Source organism: Haliotis rubra, unplaced genomic scaffold, assembly GCF_003918875.1.
Source record: "Haliotis rubra isolate DU_JTF1 unplaced genomic scaffold, ASM391887v1 Scf82, whole genome shotgun sequence".
NCBI classification, from domain to species: Eukaryota; Metazoa; Mollusca; class Gastropoda; order Lepetellida; family Haliotidae; genus Haliotis; species Haliotis rubra.
Window position 1 is genome coordinate 1,843,611 of NW_025767546.1, and position 23,957 is coordinate 1,867,567.

Sequence of the window (23,957 nt, forward strand, 5' to 3'; positions counted from 1 at the left end):
AATACTGACATCGTACACCCCCAGGTGTGTATTTGGTATGTATGTCCCTGGTGTGTTGACAGGCACTGGTAAACACTAGGCTAGCTATTCTCGAAACGTTCGAAGCCCTACGAACTTCTTAAGCCCATTCTTAACACATTGGCTACGATCAAAATTATGAATTCTTAGTGCTACGAACGTTTGAGAATAAGGGCCGAGGTCTGTAACAACAATACACCTCGACATTTCACCAAGCATCATCTCAGTGTCATTACTCCACATGAGACAAACTTGCTTGATTTTTTCACCATTTCACATGGTGTGTGAAATATTCTTTACTGAGAATAATATAAAAGTGTATTCCACTGAGCTTTCTTCTCAAATGACCTTCTATTCAGGTTTGCTGTTTCAAAACCATTTTGATGGTTGCTAAGAATAGAGTTTAATTATGAAAAACACGAACCTATGCACAAAGTCTGGATCCTTACTGATTTAGACTGAGCTTTTTCTAATATATTCTAAAAGATCATCCCAACACATCATTGGATACAACAGGACTGGTATTGTTTCAACATGCAACTCAAATGTGCCATCCAACATTAAAAGAAATAAGCTTCTAAGATGTCCTCACCTATAGTTCAACACACGATCACACACAAATATATAAATAATAAAATATAATCACATTACATGGCGCTTTTGGTGAATGAAAAAAGGTACCCTAAGACTATATTCTAACTTCATTCAAACGAAACTAATCTGAAAAAGCAATTAACGAAAAGTGCCTGATGAAGTATATAATTCTGATTACCAATGATCAATGATATGATCAATCATGAGTTGAGATGAAGATGTAGGTGAACCAGCAACTGTAGGCACTGACCAGCACATGACATTCATGGTTGTAGAGGTCACGATGACCTTGGTTTTGTAGAAAACACTGGACGCCGTAAAAATATACAAAAATATGCATCATGCATGCTATATGACTTGTCTGGCTTAAAATGAGCAAAGGACTTCCTTCCTGACCGGACTGTGATCGTTGACAGAAAACAACATATACAATTAAAAATGACAATGTTTAACTTGTTGGAATGTTTATGAAAGTAAATCACGAGATTCAGCTCACTTGTTCAGTATTGGCTTTCAGCAGCTTTCAGGATTTTGCCTGTATTACGAGATCAAGACCAGCTAATCCCCTTGCCCTTTGGTTCGTGGCTAGCAGAAATGGCCGAGGGCCAGCTAATATCCTAAATCGTTTACCAGATGGGCTAGTCAACATAGGCATTGCAAAAGTTACTTTTCTTATTTATTTGGTAATAAATATTCATATTTGGCTTTCAGCAACTTAACTCAGTGATTTTCAAACTGCATATCTGGAGTAGTCAAACTAATGATTGATATTATGCACAATGATCTACATTGTCAGACTAAGATGACAGACAACCAAGAAGGTTATGACCAGCAAAAATTGTCAGGGGCTGCTAGTGCCGACAGGCAGAACATTACATCCCTGGTGAATCTGAGAACAGACATTTCAACAAGAATTTGAATTCCTTAGAATGAATGCTCTTCTAGCAGAGTGTCTGACTTGGTCCAGCTGAGTGCCTCGCTTGGGTATAGGTGCAGCATATACTCTTGGTTGCTGCTCAAACAAATTAAGCCTATCCTACACTGTGTTTGAAATTATAGGATACTTATCAATCTAATATTAAATGTCAAAACATGGGGTTCCTTGGGTAAAATAATAATAATAATAATAATAATTGTGAATTTATAATGCGTCTTTTCCATGTACAAGGCACATGCTCAAAGCACTAATACACAATCTGATAATTAATACCCCAGATAGCCCAAGCTGCCTGTGAGGTGCTAGAAGGTTAATAGTCTCATGACATATCCCACCGTATCCTATGACACACTAGTTTTCTGACATTGACATTCCTTTGTGAATCTGACAATAATTCTAATGGGGCACTGTTTTGTGTTTATGACATAAAGATTCATTTTTCATATGATGTGAAATTTTTCGTTGCAGCAGAATGACTGATGAGAATAACCAAAAGTGTCCTGTACTATTAGAGGTTAAGCATGTCCTCTGCATATATGGGGCGGTGGGGTAGCCTAGTGGTTAAAGCATCCGCTCGTCACGCTGAAGACCTGGGTTCAAATCCCCACATGGGTACCATGTGTGAAGCCCATTTCTAGTGTCCTCGCTGTGATATTATAAAATATTGCTAAAAGCTGCGTAAAGCCATACTCACTCACTCACTCTCCATATATATTTTTAGAGTAAGGTGAGTGAGTTTAAAGTGAATGCTTTAACCCCTAGGCTACCCCACCGCCCCCCTAAATGTTCAGAAAGGTCAATATCATGAGAATACACAACTGAAACTATACACTGACGTCCCACAGGGTTATCAATAATTGTTTGATCGGCATTCTAGAAGTTGGAGAGTCAGAAATGAAGCATACAACTTCATGGATAACAACTTCCTGTTTATTGCATAGAGAAATGTTTTGATGTAGATTCTTTCACAATTATCAAACTAAAACGTTTCAGCTTGATAATGGTGTAAGAATCTACATCAAAACGTCGCCCAGGGTTATTAATAATAATAGGTTTTCATGACACAATATGTATAATAATGCTTTTAGGAGTATCCATGGCAATAGTTTTTTTGGTGTAATGGAATACAGGAAAACCTGATAAATTTCCAAATTAAATTATAGTTAAGTCAATTCTTATTTCAAGACGACACAAATTTATGACCAAACGTAATAGACTTCATGTAATTCTGAAAATATGTGGATCTACATCCATTATCTGATATATAGGTAACTGGAACCATTGATCAGCTGATTCACACCAATACAGAATAAAGTAAATGGTGTATTATATTGTTGAGATTAATATTTCAGAGCACCGGTTCATTGCTTAATTGGTTTATCTCACATAATACCAAAACTCATCAATCATTTATCAATCCTTTTAAAATATTAAAAACATTTTTCATAAAATCACATAAATGTATTGCTGTCTAAGTATCACTTTTTCAGCGAACTCTGTTTGTCAAAACACAGATATTCATATTCCTGTATAACCAATGTACAAATGATATAGTATGGTAACATAGTGTGAGGTTGATATGCCAGTTGGTGGTGTTGTTAGTGGCGAGGTGGGCGTGCCCGGTGTAGCAGTCGTGGCTGGGTCTCCATCACACGGACAAGGAGGTCGTCGATGTAGCTCTCAAGGTCACCGATATAGCGATCTTTACGAATCATCTGTGCCTTGTTCTGGATGACTATATGGACAAGTTCCTGAAACAAGGGAGACAATGCACAAGGGAGGTAAGTCAGTTTGCTTGAACATAATCAGTTGGGTCTTTAGCAAGTGAGTATGGCTTTATGCAGCTTTTAGCAATATTCCAGCAATATCATGGTGGGGGACACCAGAAATGTGCTTCATGCATTGTACCTTTGTGGGGAATTTAACCCAGGTCTTCGGCGTGACAAGCAAACACTTTAACCACAAGGCTATCCCACCACTCATTTGGTCTTTAGTGGACCAACATCTGCGACAATTTCTACGTGCTTTGTTCTTAATGTTTAACATCACACTCAGCAATAAAAAAGCTTTAAGTTGGGGTCAGGTAAATAATTGAGTCTGGACTAGAGAATCCAGTGATCGATATCATGAGCAACCATCCACACTGTAGGGTAAACAGGCCAAGCATAGTAGTAACCTTGCCTGATCAGTAAATGCTGTGACTTAACAACAGAATATGAATTTAGAGTTTCCAGAGAAGCAATATGAGATTATAATTAAAAGGTTATAATTTTGCAGTCACTACAGCATCTATCATCTTGTCCTTCATGAGAACATGTAAAAGGATGGCCAGCATCTAGTCTTACATCTTTGGTTAGGTTTCTGTACATGGCCATCAGGTCCTCGTGGGCGATGTTGGAGTTGCTGGGTTTTGTGGAGTCACTCATGTCGGAGAAGCTGTCATCATACAGCCCAGGGGGACGGAAGTCCAGACCTTGCACTGTGTACCGGCGGCCTGCAGGACAGACACACCAACTTCACATGACTCCTTCGCTACGTGATATTACAGTAACAACAACAAACTTTATAAGTTTCATTAGGCATGTGGGTTACTTGTACGCAAGAAGCTGTTGTTGGTCTGCTGTTTAACACTACACTCAGCAATGTTCCAGCTGTAGGGCCCTACCTAAGCAGGTCACTTCACGAGACCTTAGTACTTCCGATAAATACGTTTCATACCTTTTCGAATGGTTTCATGGTTGTCAGTTGACAGTAAGGAACCGATAATCCTTGCAGGAATATTAAATTTCCGATCCAACCACTCCCAAATTAGCCAACTATTACGACTGTAAACAGCTTTGACAGCCAAGCATGGTTGTACACTTGGTCAGGTCTAGTAAAGTCTTATTTGGAGTCAGCAATTTGGAACCAGAAATAGTTCTTGAACGTACACTTGTCACCAGAAATCTGGTACCTGAAATAAGTTGGGCTCTGTCTCGCAGACTTGCGAGACTTACAGGCCTATATGAAGTCCATCTGTAAATGAGTCTGGAGAAGACTCTCCAATGATCTACCCAGTTTTCTTACATTAGTCAAGTCAACAATTCACAATTCCATTCATTGCCTCTTTACCACAAGCAATGGGTTACTGAAGACCAATTTTCACAGTTCAGATCTTGTAAGCAGTACTAATTAACCCTTATGAAAGCATGAGTCAGTCTGATCCTGAAAAGTACTTAGGGTGTGGCAATACAAGAACACCTGTGATTGGTTGCACATTATTGATGTTATTTAGCTATGAGTCCAGTCCTGTTTGAGGAAATGTAACTTGTCCTATCATCTCCATGTCAAGAGCCAGGAAGGTAACGACTAGTACAATCAAAGTCTTTTGTTATGGCATAGTTGGGGGCCATACTCTTTGTTTTCTGGGCAGATGACCACAGAGGACCTTGTAAACTAACGCTTTGTCTCTGAATATATATATATGTACATATATGTATGGTGCTGACAAACAGGAACATACTCAGGGCAGATCCAGGATCATAGGATACAAGCTAGAATAAAGGATGCTGTTATATGACTGAGGCACTGGCCCTTGACTTCTGTCAGTACTGTTTCCTCACCTTGTTTATTGAGTTTCCTGATCCTGTCTCTCTTGGACTTCTTTCTAAGAGCAACCTCGCCCTGTCCATTCTCCCTCCGTAGAGACTGCATGGTATTGGAAAGGTCATCCCTGACCGACACAACCTTCCTGCTATTTGGGGGATGATGATGATCTTGTTCCCTCCGGGCATGCCCATTTGGCATCACATCCTGCCGAGAGTCTTTGTGACCATTTTCAGGAGTAAAATCTCCAGTATTTCCTACACTTGGGCCTGAAGTGGTTTCCCCGGATTCCAGAGTCCCGTTCAGCATCACACCCTGCTTAACTGTCACTTCACTCATACTCTCAACATCGGCATCATTTTCACGATTCAGATCCTTAAGAAAAAGACGCCGTGGTCTAGCACGGGCCAAACCAGCGTCAACCTCGTCTGACGAGGATGACTCTTCGGGCTCAGTTCGTTCCTTAATACTCTCGTACATCGCTCGTTCACGTTTCTTGATGGCTTCCATGTACGAGGAGGTAGACGACAGCTGTGTTCGAGGAGCGAGGGACCGCATGGGTCCATGCATTATTATGGCTGTATCGTCCTGGGATACTTGTTGTGGGTTGTATGGAGGGGGAGGCAGAGTGTAGTTGGAGAACTCCACACAGCTTCTTCTGTTTCCAGGAATGTACAGAGCTGCCGGAGGTGTGTCTGTGGATGCAACAGAGCATCATGAAACATGAGGTTGAGAGGTTGTGAGGTTGCGAGTGAGTGAGTGAGTGAATGTATGGATTTTTACAAAACATACAATATATCCTCCTGTTATGTTTTTTTTTGACACTTAAGAAACATTCAGTATTGATGGTTCATTAAATTATGAAAAAACAACTTCATCCAAAAATCAAGCCACCATACATGTATTGACAATGTGAAGTTACACATCTTGTTAGAGCATGAATAAAGACTGCTCTCTGAAAATGCAGGGTGTCTGCAATCATATAATCCAATGATACATTTTATTTCATCTGTATGATATAATGTCATGCATGAAGAAGGATATATGCGTTGTACATACAATAGAGATTCAGTTTAAAACAAGCAAGGCATTATGTCAGATATATGTACAGTATATAAATGAATAACACATGACATGATAACTGCCTCACCCTGTACTAACTCCTGGGAATGGGTGTGGTTGTTGTTGATGTTGCGGCTTCCGCGGTCCAGGGACATGGATTTGATGTAGGCTGCTGACATGCTGTAGCTCCGAGAAAGCGCCTCCTGTACACCACCATCACCACCATCATCATCATCATCATCATCATCAAGATCAATGTGCACATATATTGCAGCAAATAATTTGAAGGTTATATAAATAATTAGATAATGTGTGAGGTATTTTCTGTGAATGTTGTTTCATCCAGTGAATTATCTGTTATCAATCCAGGAACAAGCAGGAACGGACACAATGAAAATGATGACACACAGTCAGCTGGGTTGGTTAGTACAGTTTTGGTTAAATGCTACACTCAGCATTATTCCAGCTACATGATGGTTTCTTTCAGTGGCATTTAGAAGTTGTACATTGATGTCCAAGATATTTTTATGGATTAAAAATTTACATGATGGTTGCCTGTAAACTGAAGACAGGACAATCCAGAGATGGACATTGTGAGCAATGATCTACACCATCAGGACACACTATCCACCAAGTCACCGGGACTGTCATCACTGGCTCTGTGACCACCCAATCATAAAGTCTCCTCTTGAACCAGCTAGGTTTCTGGGGCCCTGCTCAACAGGGTCTCCCAGTGGGGTCAGTCATCCTCAACACACGGTGACCAGGTGACCCACTGACCACGTCAAGTATTACAGACACCAAACAATATCCTGACAACAACCACTGATGAACACATGCACAAATGGCCATGTAGAAAGAGAGTGAAGCATACATAAAATATCTCTACACCAACATCAACACACGAAGGTTGTCCGTAGAGGATCACACCCTGAAATCATTCTAAAACAATCCACATAAACTGTAAAAGAAATAATGAAAAAAGTTATTACCCATCACCTATAAATACTCCTATAAAGAAACTTCCATTTCATGCTGTTAGTGAGCTCATCAACTCTAGCTAGGGTTGGACAAAACTTCACATGCAAACACAAAGTTAACAGGTAGATACACACATGCATATTGCTCATGCAAAGAGAAGGGTGATTAGTTCTGCATGCAATCAGACACACAATGCTGAAGTGGGAGAATTACTGGACAACATTCCAAATGTAACTGTACTGAATATCTGGCAACTTGTCTATTAGGGACCGTTCAAAATTTATGTGTGTGTGTGTGTGTGTGTGTGTGTGTGTGTGTGTGTGTGTGTGTGTGTGTGTGTGTGTGTGTGTGTCAATTTTGTACACAAATTGGTACATCAGTTGGTGGTGGTAAAAATTATGCTTAAAAATTGTTGTTGGAGAGGAGTTGTTGTTGTTGTTGTTGTGTTGTTGTGGGCATTTTAGGGGGTCACCCATCTTGTTCTGGGGAGGGGTGTTAAATTCACATTGTACATGCTCTCCATAAAAATCATCATCACCCCCTGGCCATAAATTATGAACGGTCCCTTAGTAGACTAACATCTAGTCTCTGAAATGAATGTATTTTACAGAAAAAACAGTTCCTAAATTATAATCATAAAATATAATGAAAAGGAGCCCAGAAACTTTCTTCATTTTCAGAAACTGTGGTAATCTAGACTTGCATGGGCTTTCTTGGATATATTTGTTTCAGGGTCTATATGACAGACTAGTCTATTAGTTTTATGAATTAAGTGAGCGTATGTTGATTTACTTTGCAGTCAACAACACTAAATCTATATCATAAAGCCAGAAAATACTTGAGTCCCTGACAAACCAGTGGTGGACAGCATGAGCATGTATTCAGTGACGGGCTACCATGACACACAATCTGCCTGGCCCCATGCTGTAAACTACTCAACTTGCTGCTTGGCTCCACAGGCAGACGGGGGCCGCGGGGTAGCCTAGTGGGTAAAGCGTTGGCTTTGATTCCCACATGGGTACAATGTGAGAAGCCCATTTCTGGTGTCCCTCACTGATATTGCTGGAATATTGCTAAAAGCGGTGTAAAATCATACACACACTCACTCACAGACAGATCCCCAATTACTGTGCGCAGAACACTATAAATTCTCTCAAGTTTTCCAACATCCAGAGTAAACTGAATTACTTCAGTAATTATTCAAAACTTTTGTTTTAACAAAAGAATTTGCCTAATTCAATTTCAAACTTTTCAAAGCTAAATGGAAAATAGGAAATAATAAAAACCCAACATGAAAATCACCTTTAACATATCATCATATTGTTTCATTTATCCATTCACTTATAGAAGTAGAGCAAGGGTGGACCAGGTATGTAGGGTCCGGCAATACACTGTGTGGATCTGGACCCTTGGGGATGCCAGAAACCTGTGATTGTGGGTTAGGAAACTGGTGTGTCTGCACCATGCCCATGCTTGTGATTGATTGATTGATTGATTGAGTGAGTGAGTTTAACCTTACGCCGCTTTTCGCAATATTCCAGCAATATCACGGCGGGAGACACCAGAAATGGTCTTCACATGGGAATCGAACCTGGGTCTTCAGCATGACGAGCGAACGCTTTAACCGCTAGACTTCCCCCTCTCCCCCCATGCTTGTGTTTTTTTTTGTAAATGTCTAAGACCTGTGTCACTTCATGCTTTTCCCCCCACATCAATCTAACGAACCATGATATAATTAGAATACTGTTAACTGCAGTGTGAAGCCCACCTCACCCATAGATACTAGCACAACACTGATACTGGCATTAAAAAACAGAAATCCCTGAAAACATGCTACCATCACCACATTAAACCAATTACTGCTGACTCAGCATCCAAGAATGTTAATCATACATATACCAACCCCAGACTGATCGTTAGGTGTCCAGCTAGATCGCTCGACATCGAGCGCTGGGAAATTATTGCTGGGTGATTGTCCGACATGGCGAAGGTTAGGGTGCGAGCTAGACGTCCGACGCAGGTACGCAGAGTTGGCCTGGACAGTGGTCACATATATAGAGTGAGTGAGGGATATCTACAGCATGTAGTGGTTACCATGGTTACATACACAGGTCCAGAAAACAACAGAATCCTTGTTTACTTACAAGTGCTTGACATTTTTGGTAAAAACTAAACTTTATGTATTTTGTTCTCACATGATAATTATCATAATTAGTATCCATTTTTGTTTGTTGACCACTTTTAAACTATGAGAAGTTTGTAATAATAAAACACTAATCATAAACATCAACAAAAACAAGGTAGTACTATTGAAATGGTCAAATACTAATATGGTAAATGGGTACATTGCCGGCAATCATTCATTGATCAATTAATCTGTTCACATACTGGTAGGCTTATCACACATTTTACTTTATAGTAACCTGTTTAATGTTTTTCAGATGATAATGTTATTTTCTGGACCATGTCTCACATTTACATTGCCACACTGTTAATGCCTTCTCAGATCTATTATGTAGTGGAGATAATTATGAATAGCCCTTTGTCTCTAAGGTATCAACAACCCCATTGCTTTTGCAGTAACTGTCAGTTACCACACAAGAACAGAATCGTAGTTTAAACTGAACTGGAACCATGTGGGTAATGTATGGCCTTGCAAAAGTGAGACTATGAACATATTAGTACATCTTAACAGATGATATATATTGTAGTGAATACATAATTACTACATTATATGCCACACTGCCAACTGGCCATGAAAACCCATAGCTAATGTGTTTTCAGTATAACATAAGTAACGCGGCTATCCATACATGATCCATTATGTGGTCTCTTACAACAAGCATAACTTGGATACCCAATAGGTTAAAAATATATGGCTTTAGCTGAATGGCTTATACATTCCATAATGTATTCCATACCATTTCTATCCAGATATGTTTGGAAATCACATTTTAAAAGAATGTTAACAAGATTATCATGATAATCATGAATTACTTATTTACTTTGGTACAAGTTTTTGTTAAGCATCACAAAACACACACAACTGTGGGCTTTCAAGACTAGTTGATAATATTTGGCATACAACTACATATGACGTGCCATCATGATAATCATAATAGATAATCAATAATGCACACATTTGTTGTCAATGTAATTACATATAAATGAAATCAAGAGTAGTTAAAATTATTCATAAAGATGATAATTACATTATCATTTACTTGATTTACTTCATATAGAGTATATATATTATGACATACATTTATGAAAGTAGTTAGGAAAGTATGATGAGAGTAGATATAGATCAAGAGTACATATAACAGATAGACAGGTACAGTAGACAATCACCAAGTGTTTAGAATACTTGTGATCCAGAGTATGCACAGAAACAACTGTACATCAAGTTCAGACATTGCTGCATGTATTTTTGGTAACATTTTCATGTTTCCAAAGTTAAATGTTTTTCTTTCATGATCTCACGCTGCTCAGAGCCAGTTATGAAGTAAAGTATTTCGTCACTACAAGTTAAATTCCTTTGATAAATACAGCAACCTGCAGGATACAGCTCTGGGTATTATTTCAACTGCAAAACATACACGATGTTCCTGACATCTGCTTTCCCTGCTATGCAAGAAATATTCCAATTCTTGATTCAGAGGTGTATACAGCAATATTTCTAGTATTTCTGTGCATACTTAGAAAATACCTGTTCATACACATACAATGCATCAAGGAAATAAATTTGTCAATTCCAACACAAATGCAACATTTCCTGTAGAATTACTGTGGAATAAGTGTCAAAACTGTTGCATGCAATCAATTGTTATCATTTTAGTCAACTGTCAATCAACTGGTACTATCTAAATCAACTGTCAATTGATTAAGTTGGTGTGACGTGACAACTGCCAAGAAAGACCTTTCACCTCCTTATTTTCCTCAAAAACAGGATCTGTTCCTGGTCGCCATTGGCGACGATCAGATTTGCTTCCTTCAGGGTCTTTTCTATTTTCTCGAAAAGATTTGCTTCTTGACAGACCCAGTTTGTCCCCTGAAATCAAATGTCGTCATCATCATCAGCATCATCATCATCATCAGCAGCAGCAGCAGCAGCAGCAGCAGCAGCATTTCACAGAGGCCACCATCTTGGTTGTACCAGTCATTAGTATTGATACAAAAGTACCAAAGTTTATTTTAAAGTTCACTTTCAATGAAATAATGAATGCTTCCTTTCAGTACATCATTAATAAAGACATTGATACTTATGTTTTAAAATACATGATAATTTGTAGTCAAGTGGACTTTTCTGTGCCTCTTGACAGAGGGACAGAGCGAGAACAGCTGATTATAGACTATGAATAAATGAGGGTTACAGTCACTTCAGTTACTTTGTCTGTGGTCAGATGTATCTAGGCATCTGAGAATGCGTTCACTAAAGAGTAGCTTAAAACTGAGAGGCTAATATTGCATCCTACTCAAAATATTGACTGTCCACAGCTCCTGACAAAACACATCATCAAAGTGTCTCACCAACAGCATTGGCCAGGTTTCGTATAGAAGAGGACCGTTTCTTGAGTCCTGGTCCAATATTTGTCCGACTCTCCACGTGGAAGGTCAGTTTGACCTCTAGTTCCCCTCGCAGCTTGTTGTCCTGCCCCTTGGACGGTTTGTTCTTCAGTGTCACCCATCTACAAGTACACACAATAAACATTCACAGTGTTGTCTAGTGTGTTTAGTATTTATCCAAACACACAACATATGATATAACTAAAGACTATGCAAACGTACTAGTTTTGTTGTCAAGGAAAGATATAGAATACTTCTATAAAACCTGGACATAGTTGGCTTTGAGGGGAAGATGCAGATAAGAACCAAACTCATGAAGTGACTTGAGTGTGTGGTTCACATGTAAGGTGTGTAAGTAATAGGGGACTGTGCATTCCATATACACTAACACATCGGCACATTGTATCCTGGAGTGATGGAAAAGTATACATCCACGATTACACGTGTTCTTGTCAGGAAACAAAATCTCAAAGCATAATCTGAAGGAAGTCAGTGATTCCCCGATCAGTGTTCAACAACGAAGAAGACGGGATGAAATAAAACTGACACAAAATCTTAATATTTTCAGTGAGTAGAAAAATAATATGCACAAAACAACCACAAGGCTCTGTAGCTCATCTAAATCATTCGAACTTATTTGTTAAAATACGGTAACCGGTCAATATGTTTCTCTGCATTCCAAACTGAACATCACATTTCATAAAAAACATGCAACAATCTCAGAGTCAAGGGCAGCACAGACATTTTCAACATGGCTGCTGTAGCAGACAGCCTGAAGAGAGGCAAGTCACAGATGTTTACTCCATTTAAGAGTGAGTGAGTTTAGTTTTAGGCCGCACTCAGCAATATTCCAGCTATAAGGCGGAGGTCTGTAAATAATCGAGTCTGGACCAGACAATCTAGTGATCAACAGCACCCGATCACGTTAGTCACCTCTTACGACAAGCATGGGTTACAAACCTAGAAACATTTAAGGTGAAATGGGAATAGAACCCACAATCATGATGATCATCAGCTTCTGGTATGCCCAAGGGGCGCAACTCTGTACAGAGAGTTGTGGATCCTCAGACCACAGGGCTATCCATGCCTCAAATAGATGGACTTATCAAGGACTATAAACCACAAAATGAAGTCACAAGAACATTCAGTTTCATGTCAGCCTACAAAATAAGTCCCAGAGGCAATTTTTCAGTACAAGTTTGATTTTGAGTGTTAAAACTTTCATATATGTTTTAAAAAACCTCCCCAACAGAGACCTTGACACAAAATCTCATTCAAGCTTCATGTCAAGGAAACACTTTGTTCACAAGGTTTAGTTCTAACATGCTTTTCCTTTTAATTAACAAGAAAAATGTTGGCAAGCATTTCACATCAGCACTATCAATTACACCACTAATTGGGCTATTCTGGTAATGAATTCCAACAACTTCTTGAAATGAGAGAAAAAGTTCTTATCAATAATTCATACATGTCATGCCAGTCTTGTTTTAAGAATGTTATCACGAAGATTAATCATCCTGTTGCCTCCCATTAAGTCTTTCCACTGCTGATGAATTAATAATAAGTTGGAAAGAATACGCTTGTTTTTTAAAACAAGATTGGCACATGTTTTATCGAAGCAGGTTTTCTTTGTTTGTTGTGTAAAACCCTCAGAAATATGACAGTTTTATGATTACTGTTTATAGATGACCAACCAGTGATTGATGTACCGCGCAGCGAGCCATGACTTCAGGGTATGGTGACACATTATCTGACAACCTGAGGGTGCCGTTTCACAAAGCTATCATAGCGCTACGACTGTCGTACCTCCTATACTGTAACATAGACTTACAAGTCTTAGTGCTACAATAGCTTTGTGAAATGGGGCACAGATCCATTAAGACGTCTTACAACATGCATAGGTCATTTGGGACCAATTGTTACACATCGTTCTCATAGGGAATCTTATCAAAGATTTTTTAGACAGAATCGTTAGAACACAAAGAGTATTGATTGCATTAACACTTTACAATAATGACACCTTAAGATAATCGCTTGACTATTGCTGCATGTACTTAATACTTAATGATTTCAACAACTAGTGCTGCCTCTCTGGGGAGATACGTCGTCTTCTATAGACTTTAAGAGCACACCTGCATGGAGCTAAGATGGTCATATTAACAGATCTATCTTCCTTGTATCTTGAGCAATGTGGTGATTCGGGTTAGAGTGAGTGAGTATGGTTTTATGCCGATTTTAGCAATATTCCAGCAATATCACGGCGGGGACACCAGAAAGGGACACCAGTGGATTCGGGTTAGAATTCATTCCCAGGAGTGAGTGAGTTTAGTATTACCCCACTGTTAGCAATATTCCAGCACTATCACTGATGGCAGACACCAGAAATGGGCTTCACACACTGCGAATAACAAGATCAGGTGGTCAGGCTCGCTGACTTGGTTGACATGTCATCGTATCCCAATTGCGTAGATCGATGCTCATGCTGTTGATCACTGGATTGTCTGACTTGATTATTTGATGCGTGCGCGTAAAACTAAACTCACTCACTCACTTATTGGTCTTGTTAATAGAATACAAGTCAGTTCTACTCAGTCACAACCACACAGCAAGAATCTGTGTAATTCCAAGAACTTTTACTGACATCTACTGCAGACCTGAAACCTGGCCTCTGAGAAGTTCTGGATAAATCACTGATATCAGTCGCTGGAGGGTTGTCATAAAAATCGTGAGCAAAGGATGGCGTCATCTTCAATTATATTCAACGATGCACTCACATGAATAACACCGATTTAGACCTCTTTGGAAACATTGAAACCAATGAAATATGTAATTTTTTGAGTAAAATTGATATTTTATACTTATCCTGACTCATGCTCTTTTGCTTGTCTTCTTCTTCTTGCGAACATAGTGGAACACTTGTATCTCCTTAATTGAAGCTCCCTTCAATGTAAAATCACTAATTGGTACTCACCAAGAGTTGCCTCCCTTGCCCTTTTTGGCGGGAACAGGTGTCGCCACCCTCTGGCCTCATGCTTCACTCTCTCCTGATTTTGCGAGCCCAACACTTGAATTTACAGGGAAATCCAAAGTGTTATGTGGGGAGGATGGGAGGGCTAACCTCATGAGTCATGATAAGTATAAAATATCAATTTTACTCAAAAAATTACATATTTTTCCTTATCCTGAGTCATGCTCTTTTGCTTGTAGAATCCTACGGAAACGGAGGTGGGCAAAACAGAATACTTTGGATTTATAAAATTAGTGATTTATATAGATATAACTGTAATAACCCCTACGGGAACTTCATAAAGGCATAGACTTAGGATAATTCCTCTATTATAAACCATAGGTTATAATGCCATACTGGGTTATTTACATTAATAATATACTGAGATATTATAAACAACAATATCAAAGCGACTCTGATAGAGAAGCTATACCACTGAACATATATACATACTGCTAGAACTCCGTAGAGTTATAAGCTAGATAATGCATGTAACAATTATGCATATTAATCTCGTAAGACTACGTGTTAACGTTTACGAGGGACTGTCAACTGCTGTGCGAGGACCAAGGGACCGAAATGGTGAATGCCTGAGACGTCCTCGGTGGTGATATCTCTCAGGTAGTGATTAGCAAACACCATGTTAGATTTCCAAAAGCATCCTTCCATAATTGTATTCAATGAACAGTTACCGTGTAGGGCGAGAGTGGAAGCTAAAGCCCTGATCTCATGGGGATTTGATGCTGTTGGAGGGTCCAGTCCTGCTGCCTTGTAGGCGCGAAGTATGACAGTTCTTATCCATATAGATATGGTGGTACGAGAGACTTCTGTCTGAGTTGTTGCCGACAAGGGGATGAATAATCGTTTGAGAAATCTTCGCCTTGTTTTGGAACGTCGTAAATAGATTTTGAGAGCTCTGACTGGGCATAGAGATAAGTCCAGTGTATCTTGAGATCCGAGAATGGAGGATAATGCAGGGATATGAAATAACCTGTCTGGTTGACCTGGTAGTTGATTTTTGGCGATGAAATCCCATCTTAGTCCCAGGTGTGCTGTGTTTTGATTGTCATCAAACTGTATCCTCTCATAATCTAGTGCGTGAATTTCCGACATCCTGGCTGCTGTGGCTAGAGATAACAGGAAAAGCGTTTTCTGTGAGAGAAATTCAAAGTTTGTCGATTCCAACGGTTCATAAGCCTCACTTGTGAGGTGTTGTAACACTATATTCAGATCCCAAGCTGGGGCGTGGAACTTCCGCTTTTGGTCCTCCAATCGGAAAGCACGTAGTAAGGCCAGTAACTCTGGAGTTTTAGTCAATTTGACACCCGCTCTCATGGTAATCACAGAACTAAGCCGCAAGATATGTTGACAATGTCGAGCCTTTTAAATGTTTGTTTCACCGTAAGTAACACAAATAATCTGCCACTTGTGGATGAGTAGCATCTCTTGCTGTAAATCCCTTATTTGCCGCGTAATTCTCAAAACTGTGCCACTTGTCGTCGCACAAGCCACGCGGTAGATTTGCGTAAGGCAAGCGTGACGCTTTGCCGCCCTGGTAGAATACCCTCTCTTGTTTAAACACATTTTAATACAGTCCATAATGAAGTTGGAATACTTCTGGGCTTCCGTGCACCTGTTTGGTGTGTGGATGTATTAATAGATTTGAGCCTGGGTAGCTCTAGTGTTGGTTGACCGATTTCTTGAATTAGAATGGGAAACCACGCTCTGGCCGGCCAGTAGGGCGTGACCAAAGTGAGTTGGAGGCTCTGTGTTTGTCTGATTTTCTGTAACACTTGAGGTATTATTGCTGGCGGCGAAACGCTGCGACGCATTGAGGCCTTCCCAGGATATGCTTAGAGCGTCCGCTGCTCATGCTTGTGGGTCTGGGACTGGTGACACGAATGTCGGTAGCTGATTGTTGAAGCGTGTGGCTTAATAGATCTACTAGCGGCGCTCCTATTTGCTTGATTATCTGTGCAAATATTTCTGTATTGAGCATCCATTCTGTCGGTGACGGTTGATGTGGCCCGAGAGTGCATCTGCTAGTACATTCTTGGCTCGGGAATGTGACATGCTCTGACATGTAGGTTTAGATCGTGGATAAGATCGAACAGTTGAAAGCTTAAAGTCAATAGGTTCAGTGATTTCGCGTTGAACCTTGTTTGTTCACATAGAACCCCACTGTCGAAGTTGTCGGTATGAATCATTAAGCGCGATTCTGTAGAATGGTGCTCCAATGATATGGCGTTGATTACAGCTTTCATCTCTAACATGTTTATATGGAGCTTGCTTTCTTGCTGATTCCATAACCCTGATGCCGTCCGGTTGGCGACTAGATTGAGCTCATCTCTAACCTTGGAGCTTGCTTTCTTGCTGACATATAGATGGGTTTGGAATTCCTTGAGCTCTTCTACATATAGATGGGTTTGGAATTCCTGCTCTTCTAAACAAATACCTTCGCAGACATTCGACCTCCTGGTCCACCATAGTAGATGAGGTCTGAGACATTTCGGTAGACTGAATGGTTGTAGGTCGTCGAGATGTGCATTGATGAAGACCTGTAGATCTTCATTTGCACCAATATCTTATCTCAGCGTCTGAGAAGATGATGCCTCCATCATCTTCTGTACCAGCATCGGAGATGAGAGGTTGATGCTCTTCTGATGGTGACCTGTGGGCTGCTATCTCTATGTCGGGTGACACTCGGGGAGACCTGACTGTAGACCTGCGTGCCGACTTGTGTGGTGACCTGCGAGGTGATGTACGTGGAGATCGGCGTGGTGAACGGCGTGGAGATCGTCTAGGTGATCTGCGTCTATGGGAAGACCTAGATCTGCGAGGAGAATGTTGAGGGGTTCGTGAAGCTCTTGAATAGTCCCCTCGACGTCCTTCTGGACGATGACGATCTGTGTGACGCCTTCGTGCAGCTTCCTCTGCGCCCGACCTGGGGAGCGGCGCTTGACTTCCGCGGACGGTTTCCGCGGACGTCTGGTGGTCTGAGTCTGCATCTGAGGATGAGGCCGAGGACGGTGACGATCGCCTCCCGTCTTCGCGAAGGCCCGGCGAAGACTGTACATCTGCGCCCTTCGCCGAGGTGGTCTGTGACTTCCTTCTCGAAGGCTGCTTCACGTGGCTGCTACGCTGACTGGGGGTGCCTCTGGGGTGTCATCTCGATGTTGCTCGGCCCTGGGCTGGCTGCTTTTCTCGACTGTAGTGGCCCTCCATCATGGTCATGATCTGCCGCAACAGCTCGTCTGGGATGGTCTGCGACGAAGTAGTCGGTGCCCTCTCTGCGATGACAGCTGCTGAGCCCTCAGGGAAGTCGTCTGACATCAGTGTAGAGGCATCAGGCTGCATGGCGATCTCTGCTGATGTCACTGTAGCTGTCACCGGTCGCTTCTTGTGGCGACGCCAGGGATGATGATCGGCTGATCATCGAGAGGCCCAGTTAAGTGTTGGAACGATCGGCTGAGAAAGTTCTTGACGACCGTAGACTTCCCCTTGGATGTCGACGCTGCCCTGGGGTCGAAGTCTGTGTTGGGAAGACGTCGTGGCCCTCTTGGACTTTAGCGCTGGCGATGGCGGACGCCTGGGGAGGCAGGACGCTTCTTAGAGGTGGCGGACTGCATCCCACGCCCATCTTCGGACGGAGTCTCTAGCGAACACCAGACGGGAGGGGTCTATCGACAGCAGCTGACTGGAAGGGGAATCCGATGTATCGCCATGTCTAACCCTTTGTTTATGCGACTCTATTCGCGGTACGTCTCACGACGCAAAGATATTTATGAAAAGCAGAATTGATAGATTAATGCAGTAACTGCAACGTGTATCAAACGCGACAAGGCGTAGCACAACTAGGGCATAATACATGCGGGTCAGCAACCGAAAACGTAAATTGCAAATAGTACAGATTTTCATCAACGTAATACTAGCTGAACAATCACGAACTCACGTGAATAAACAGTAGAAATACGATTAATTATCAATGCAAATTAATGAAGGATACTAGCTATACCTCTATAGTAACCTATAAGAGGTAATAAACTAAGAAAAACCAAAGGATATAGTGTGTAAGGAGACACAGGCGCCTCACATCCTGCTCACTGGGCGAAGAAGGAGAGAGTGAAGCATGAGGCCAGAGGGTGGCGACACCTGTTCCCGCCAAAAAGGGCAAGGGAGGCAACTCTTGGTGAGTACCAATTAGTGATTTTACATTGAAGGGAGCTTCAATTAAGGAGATACAAGTGTTCCACTATGTTCGCAAGAAGAAGAAGACAAGCAAAAGAGCATAGGTCAGGATAAGGAAAAATAATTGTTATGATGTCCCATGACCCCTAAGTACTGAAAACAGTTTCACCTGTGCCTTTATGGCTAATATTCTCTCCTAGTTTATTCAGCGATGTCTGCCAAATATGACACAAATGAGAGGTCTAATCTCGGACATGTAATTTCCCCGGATGACAACCAGTCTGATGATATGGATGTAATGAATTGAGCTTCCTGGGGTCATTTACAAGCCATCTTGGCGACTACGTTGCTGTGAAGATGGACAGTTATATCTCTACAGCTAACAGTACCGAGAATCAATAAAATGATAGTGCTGACACAAAAATGTGACCTTTTTACCTTAATTCCAGGGATTTAGGATTCCAAATTATATGCCCTGGGCAGGCAAAAGGAGGAAATAAAAAACTGGACTAAGATTCGTGAGTTTTTTGTTCTTACTTTCTAATTTTTTCAGTGGTATTTTAACATGGCATTGTAACATTGCATCCAATGTAAAATTAAACATCTTACCCTTTTTGGGCATACTACGAGTGGAATACAAGTCATGTCAACCAAACTAATACACAAGCTATGTTTATACAAGAAAAAAGATACCCGTGAAGATACGGCTTAGAATTTGTCTTCAGCAACCCTTGCATGTGTTAAGAGGCCACTAACGGGATTGGGTGATCAGACTCACTGACTTGGTTGACACATGACATTGTAACCAATTATGAAGATCAATGTTGATCACCAGATTGTTTGGTCCAGACTCAACTATTTACAGACAGGCGCCATATAGCATAAATTTTGCTGGCGTTAAACAACAAAGCATGAAAAAATAACCTGTAATGGCCATTTGGGAACAATTTATTGACAATTACTGCACCCTTGGGATTATTAGTCTCTGAGCAGGTCTACATCGATCAATCCATCCACTCAATACTCTATATTCACCTCAGTAGTGACTATTAGGCATCTCTCCGACCTTGTACCCCTGAAGTCTTAGACAGAACCCCTCTAGGGTATATACCCCTCCCAATAGTGGCCCCTACTTACTGACTCTTCGGCCTCTCTCCGACCTTGTGGTCCCACATAGGGATGGAGGCGTACCCCAGGAAGTCATCAGACAGAACACCTCGGTGGTAGATGTTCACCTCAATCTCCGAGTGCATGTGAGGAATAGGGCTATGGAATGAAGAAAGACATGTTCCCATCAAATAATCACCTCACCTTCTGCATTCTAAATCATCTGGTCAGTTACAAGTTTGATATGCTGTACAGATACTCTTTAACAAATAGCCTGATGATGCAGGGAGGTACACATCGATTACCTTTGAAAACATTGATGGAAATCACTAACAATGGAACAAGTTTGAAAATGTCCAGTGATTCAAATGGATTCAAATATTATGATTAAATAAATCATCAAATTATACAGAGTGTGAGTGAATATGGTTTTATGCCACTTTAAGCAATATTCCAGCAATTATCACGGTGGGGGACACCAGAAATGGGCTTCACACATTGTACCCATGTGGTGAATTGAACCCGGGTCTTCGGCATGATGGGCCAACACTTTAACCACTAGGCTACCCCACCGCCCCCAAATTAGAGAAAAACAAATGCAATGATGGGTAAGTCAGGGTTTTAAATGTGACTTTAACAGTATAACATGAATCAAACACTGCATCCTGATCCGTCTGCACTTATGCACCAATTACAGAGATAAGAAAGACATATCTGTCTCTCGTTAAACATCTGTTCCAATTAAAAGTTTCAGTAAACGCATAGGTTGTGATCGCTTGTTTAAACTACCTACTCATGTTCATATGTGAAGAATATAGTGTTGCAGTCTGACTTACAGGTCACATTCTTCAAACCACTCCGGGTTGTGAGCATTCTTGATGGTGGATGTCTGATACTTCTCCTTCCCCAGCTGGATGGTGACAAACACGTCGTTGTTACCTGGAACAAACACATTGCTACCTGTAATTTACACATTGTTACCTGGAACAAACACAATATTACCTGTAATTTACACATTGTTACCTGGAACAAACACAATACTACCTGTAATTTATATATTGTTACCTGGAACAAACACATTGTAACCTGTAATTTACACATTGTTACCTGGAACAAACACAATATTACCTGTAATTTACACATTGTTACCTGGAACAAACACATTGTAACCTGTAATTTACACATTGTTACCTGGAACAAACACATTGTAACCTGTAATTTACACATTGTTACCTGTAACTAACCAACACATTGTTACCTGTTACCAAATTACATCACATTACATCACCCAAAAGAGACAACACATCAGTTTTACAGGCAACAAACACATCAATGTTACCTGTAACAAGCATTCCATAGTCACTAGCCAACACATTGTTACCTGTTACCAACAGCAGAGACCATATAATAGATTATATTATATGGTCTCTGCTAACAGACACATAGTAACTGGTGACAATTCTGACATCTTCAGTCTTGTCTACCTTCTGTGGGAGTCAATAAACAAATCTGTTTATATTTACTTTAGATATGTTGACTTCAAATGAACACATCTGTAATTTGTCATGGCTAACCCTGTTACCAAGGTGACAATGTCTACTAATTCACCATACTGAAGCACTTCACATATACTGATGCTTGGTCTCTGAATATATATAATTTTGACTGAAACACATAAGTCCTTTTAAATTGTAAAGGATCCCCAGTAACCTGAGGAAATCTAGACTTCCTACATTGAGGCTTTAGCATTGTAGAACTGGTTGGGCAGAAGGGAAAATACTGCAGTTCTGGGATGATGAGACAGACTACACTTCATACAATAATTAAAAGATAAGTCCAAACCCTGGATATCAGCAGCCATTAGGATGTCTTTATACGAGCCTGTCAATATCTGCAACTTCTGGTGTTCATATTCAGATGGTTTATTATAGATTATTTGATATTAGTCACCAGACCCAAAACAGGAAGAGGATATTTCTCCATCTTTAGATACAAGAAAACAATTTTCAGTAAGCTGCTGCACCATACAAATCCCCATCCTGGAGGAAGTAGCAACACAAGACCACATCGAACACTCGCTGCATGTGGTCCGGTTACTTCTTTGTGATTAGTCTACTAATTAAGCAGATCACTGCCAGCTTGGAGGGCGATTCCATCCGATGAATACATTTGTCATGGCAACTGATAAACAAGTTTTTGCTTGACTGACTGGGCTAAGATTGTTTGCGTCCAGCACCTGTGTACATCACTGACCAGGAAACGGACATTGTAAACTGACCACCGTAGTCAGTCAGAAAAACTGTCTCTCAGTTATTCAGCCTCCAGTGTCTCAAGAAAGCTATCAAGGGAGCTACTGCAATTGTTTTTGGAGAGTACTGTAAATCAAGAAAAAATGTTGACACAATATTTTTGCGACTGGAGACCAACAGATGTTTTTGCGTCACAATATTTTTGTGACTTTCCAATTCTCAACAAGAAGACAAAGTCATCAATATCCCCCGCAATGGCAAAATACTCTTCATGATTATGTCTACGAGTTATGATTATGTCAAATATTTAGGTGTGTATATAGAAAAGTGGAAGGAGAGTATTGAAAGGAGCACTATCACCAATTTCAGTCTCAGTCAAACTTGTTGCCATAGAAACGCCAAAAATATTTTATTGAGAATTCGAAAACTACCAAAAGGCACCAGTACACCACCAGACCAATCTATGTGCCAAGTTTGGTGAAGAAATAGTGAACGGTTTTAGAGTTCTGCTCCGGAATTCCAAAACTACCAAAAAAGAACACAACCACCAATTTCAGTCTAAGTCAAACTTGTTGCCATGGAAATGCCCAAAATATTTTAATCAGAATTCCAAAACTACCAAAAGGCACCAGTACACCACCAGATCAATGTATGTGCCAAGTTTGGTGAAGAAATATTGAATGCTTTTAGAGTTCTGCTTAGGAAAAGACAAATGTGCACGGACGGATCGGACGGACGGACAGAGTCCATTTTAATACAAGTAATGGTAGTAATTAGACTTGCAAGCATGATGTTTTTGCAAGCTGAAGTCATTTGCAATTTTCGCAAAAATATGTTCATTTACCACTTTTATACAAAATTGAAGTCTGATGCAAATAGACAACAGGAGCAATATGGATCTTGGATTCAACTCCAGAAGACTGGCATGTCTGAGGGCTGCCAGTTTGTATAACAAGGTACACCTTACATGACTGGGTCACCACTGCACTGTTCCTGGCAACTGAGGGCTGCCAGTCTGTATAACAAGGTACACCTTACATGACTGGGTCACCACTGCACTGTTCCTGTCAACCAAGTTTGTTGCAAATAGTCTGATATGTAGAGGGTAAACATGAAAAGACATTGTGAAATGATGAAGATGCATGAGTAGATGCTGGGAAAAATATGACCTGACAGACTAAGCCAAACAGTCCAGTGATCGACATTACGAACAATAATCCATGTTTTAGAGTCAATGATATAAACCAAGAAAATCATCTTTTATAAAATTCATACAGAAAGTATCCAAAATGTCTCTGCTTGGCTGGGGCAGCCTATTGGTTAAAGTGTTCGCTCATCACGCCGAAGACCCAGGTTCGATTCCCCACATGGGTACAATTTGTGAAGCCCATTTCTGGAGTCCCCTGCCATGATATTGCTGAAAAATTTCTTACAGTGGCGTAAAACTAAACTCACTCACCCAATCCCAGGTTGCTGTGGACTAATTCTCACCAACAATCCCTATCATGAATGTAGGCAACAATCTATATCCTAAATCAGAGCTTTTACGGTATACTGCGTGAGAGGGATGTTGAAAAAAGCTACAACCCAAGGACTATTTTGATCCTGTTTCAATGGGTCTGTGGCCAGCTTTGATGTAGATAGATCAATACTTTTACAACTG

The 23,957-nt window shown here is 40.6% G+C and overlaps 1 protein-coding gene across 2 annotated transcripts in view; it reads right to left on the reverse strand.

Annotated features, from left to right (window-relative positions):
• Positions 1–2,254: 2,254 nt before the first annotated feature.
• LOC124262014 (rab11 family-interacting protein 1-like) overlaps positions 2,255–23,957 on the reverse strand; it is a 65,700-nt gene continuing 43,997 nt past the window's right edge. Inside the window, exons 4-12 of one of the 2 annotated variants that reach the window (XM_046696428.1) lie at positions 20,882–20,984; positions 20,076–20,204; positions 11,708–11,865; positions 11,104–11,228; positions 9,081–9,212; positions 6,285–6,399; positions 5,152–5,829; positions 3,895–4,043; positions 2,255–3,300 (exon numbers count right to left, since the gene is read on the reverse strand). In XM_046696428.1, coding sequence (XP_046552384.1) covers positions 3,148–3,300; positions 3,895–4,043; positions 5,152–5,829; positions 6,285–6,399; positions 9,081–9,212; positions 11,104–11,228; positions 11,708–11,865; positions 20,076–20,204; positions 20,882–20,984 — 1,742 coding nt within the window. In that variant the 3' untranslated portion in view covers positions 2,255–3,147. The remainder of the gene's footprint in view (positions 3,301–3,894; positions 4,044–5,151; positions 5,830–6,284; positions 6,400–9,080; positions 9,213–11,103; positions 11,229–11,707; positions 11,866–20,075; positions 20,205–20,881; positions 20,985–23,957) is intronic. The other variant, XM_046696429.1, reaches the window with a different exon arrangement.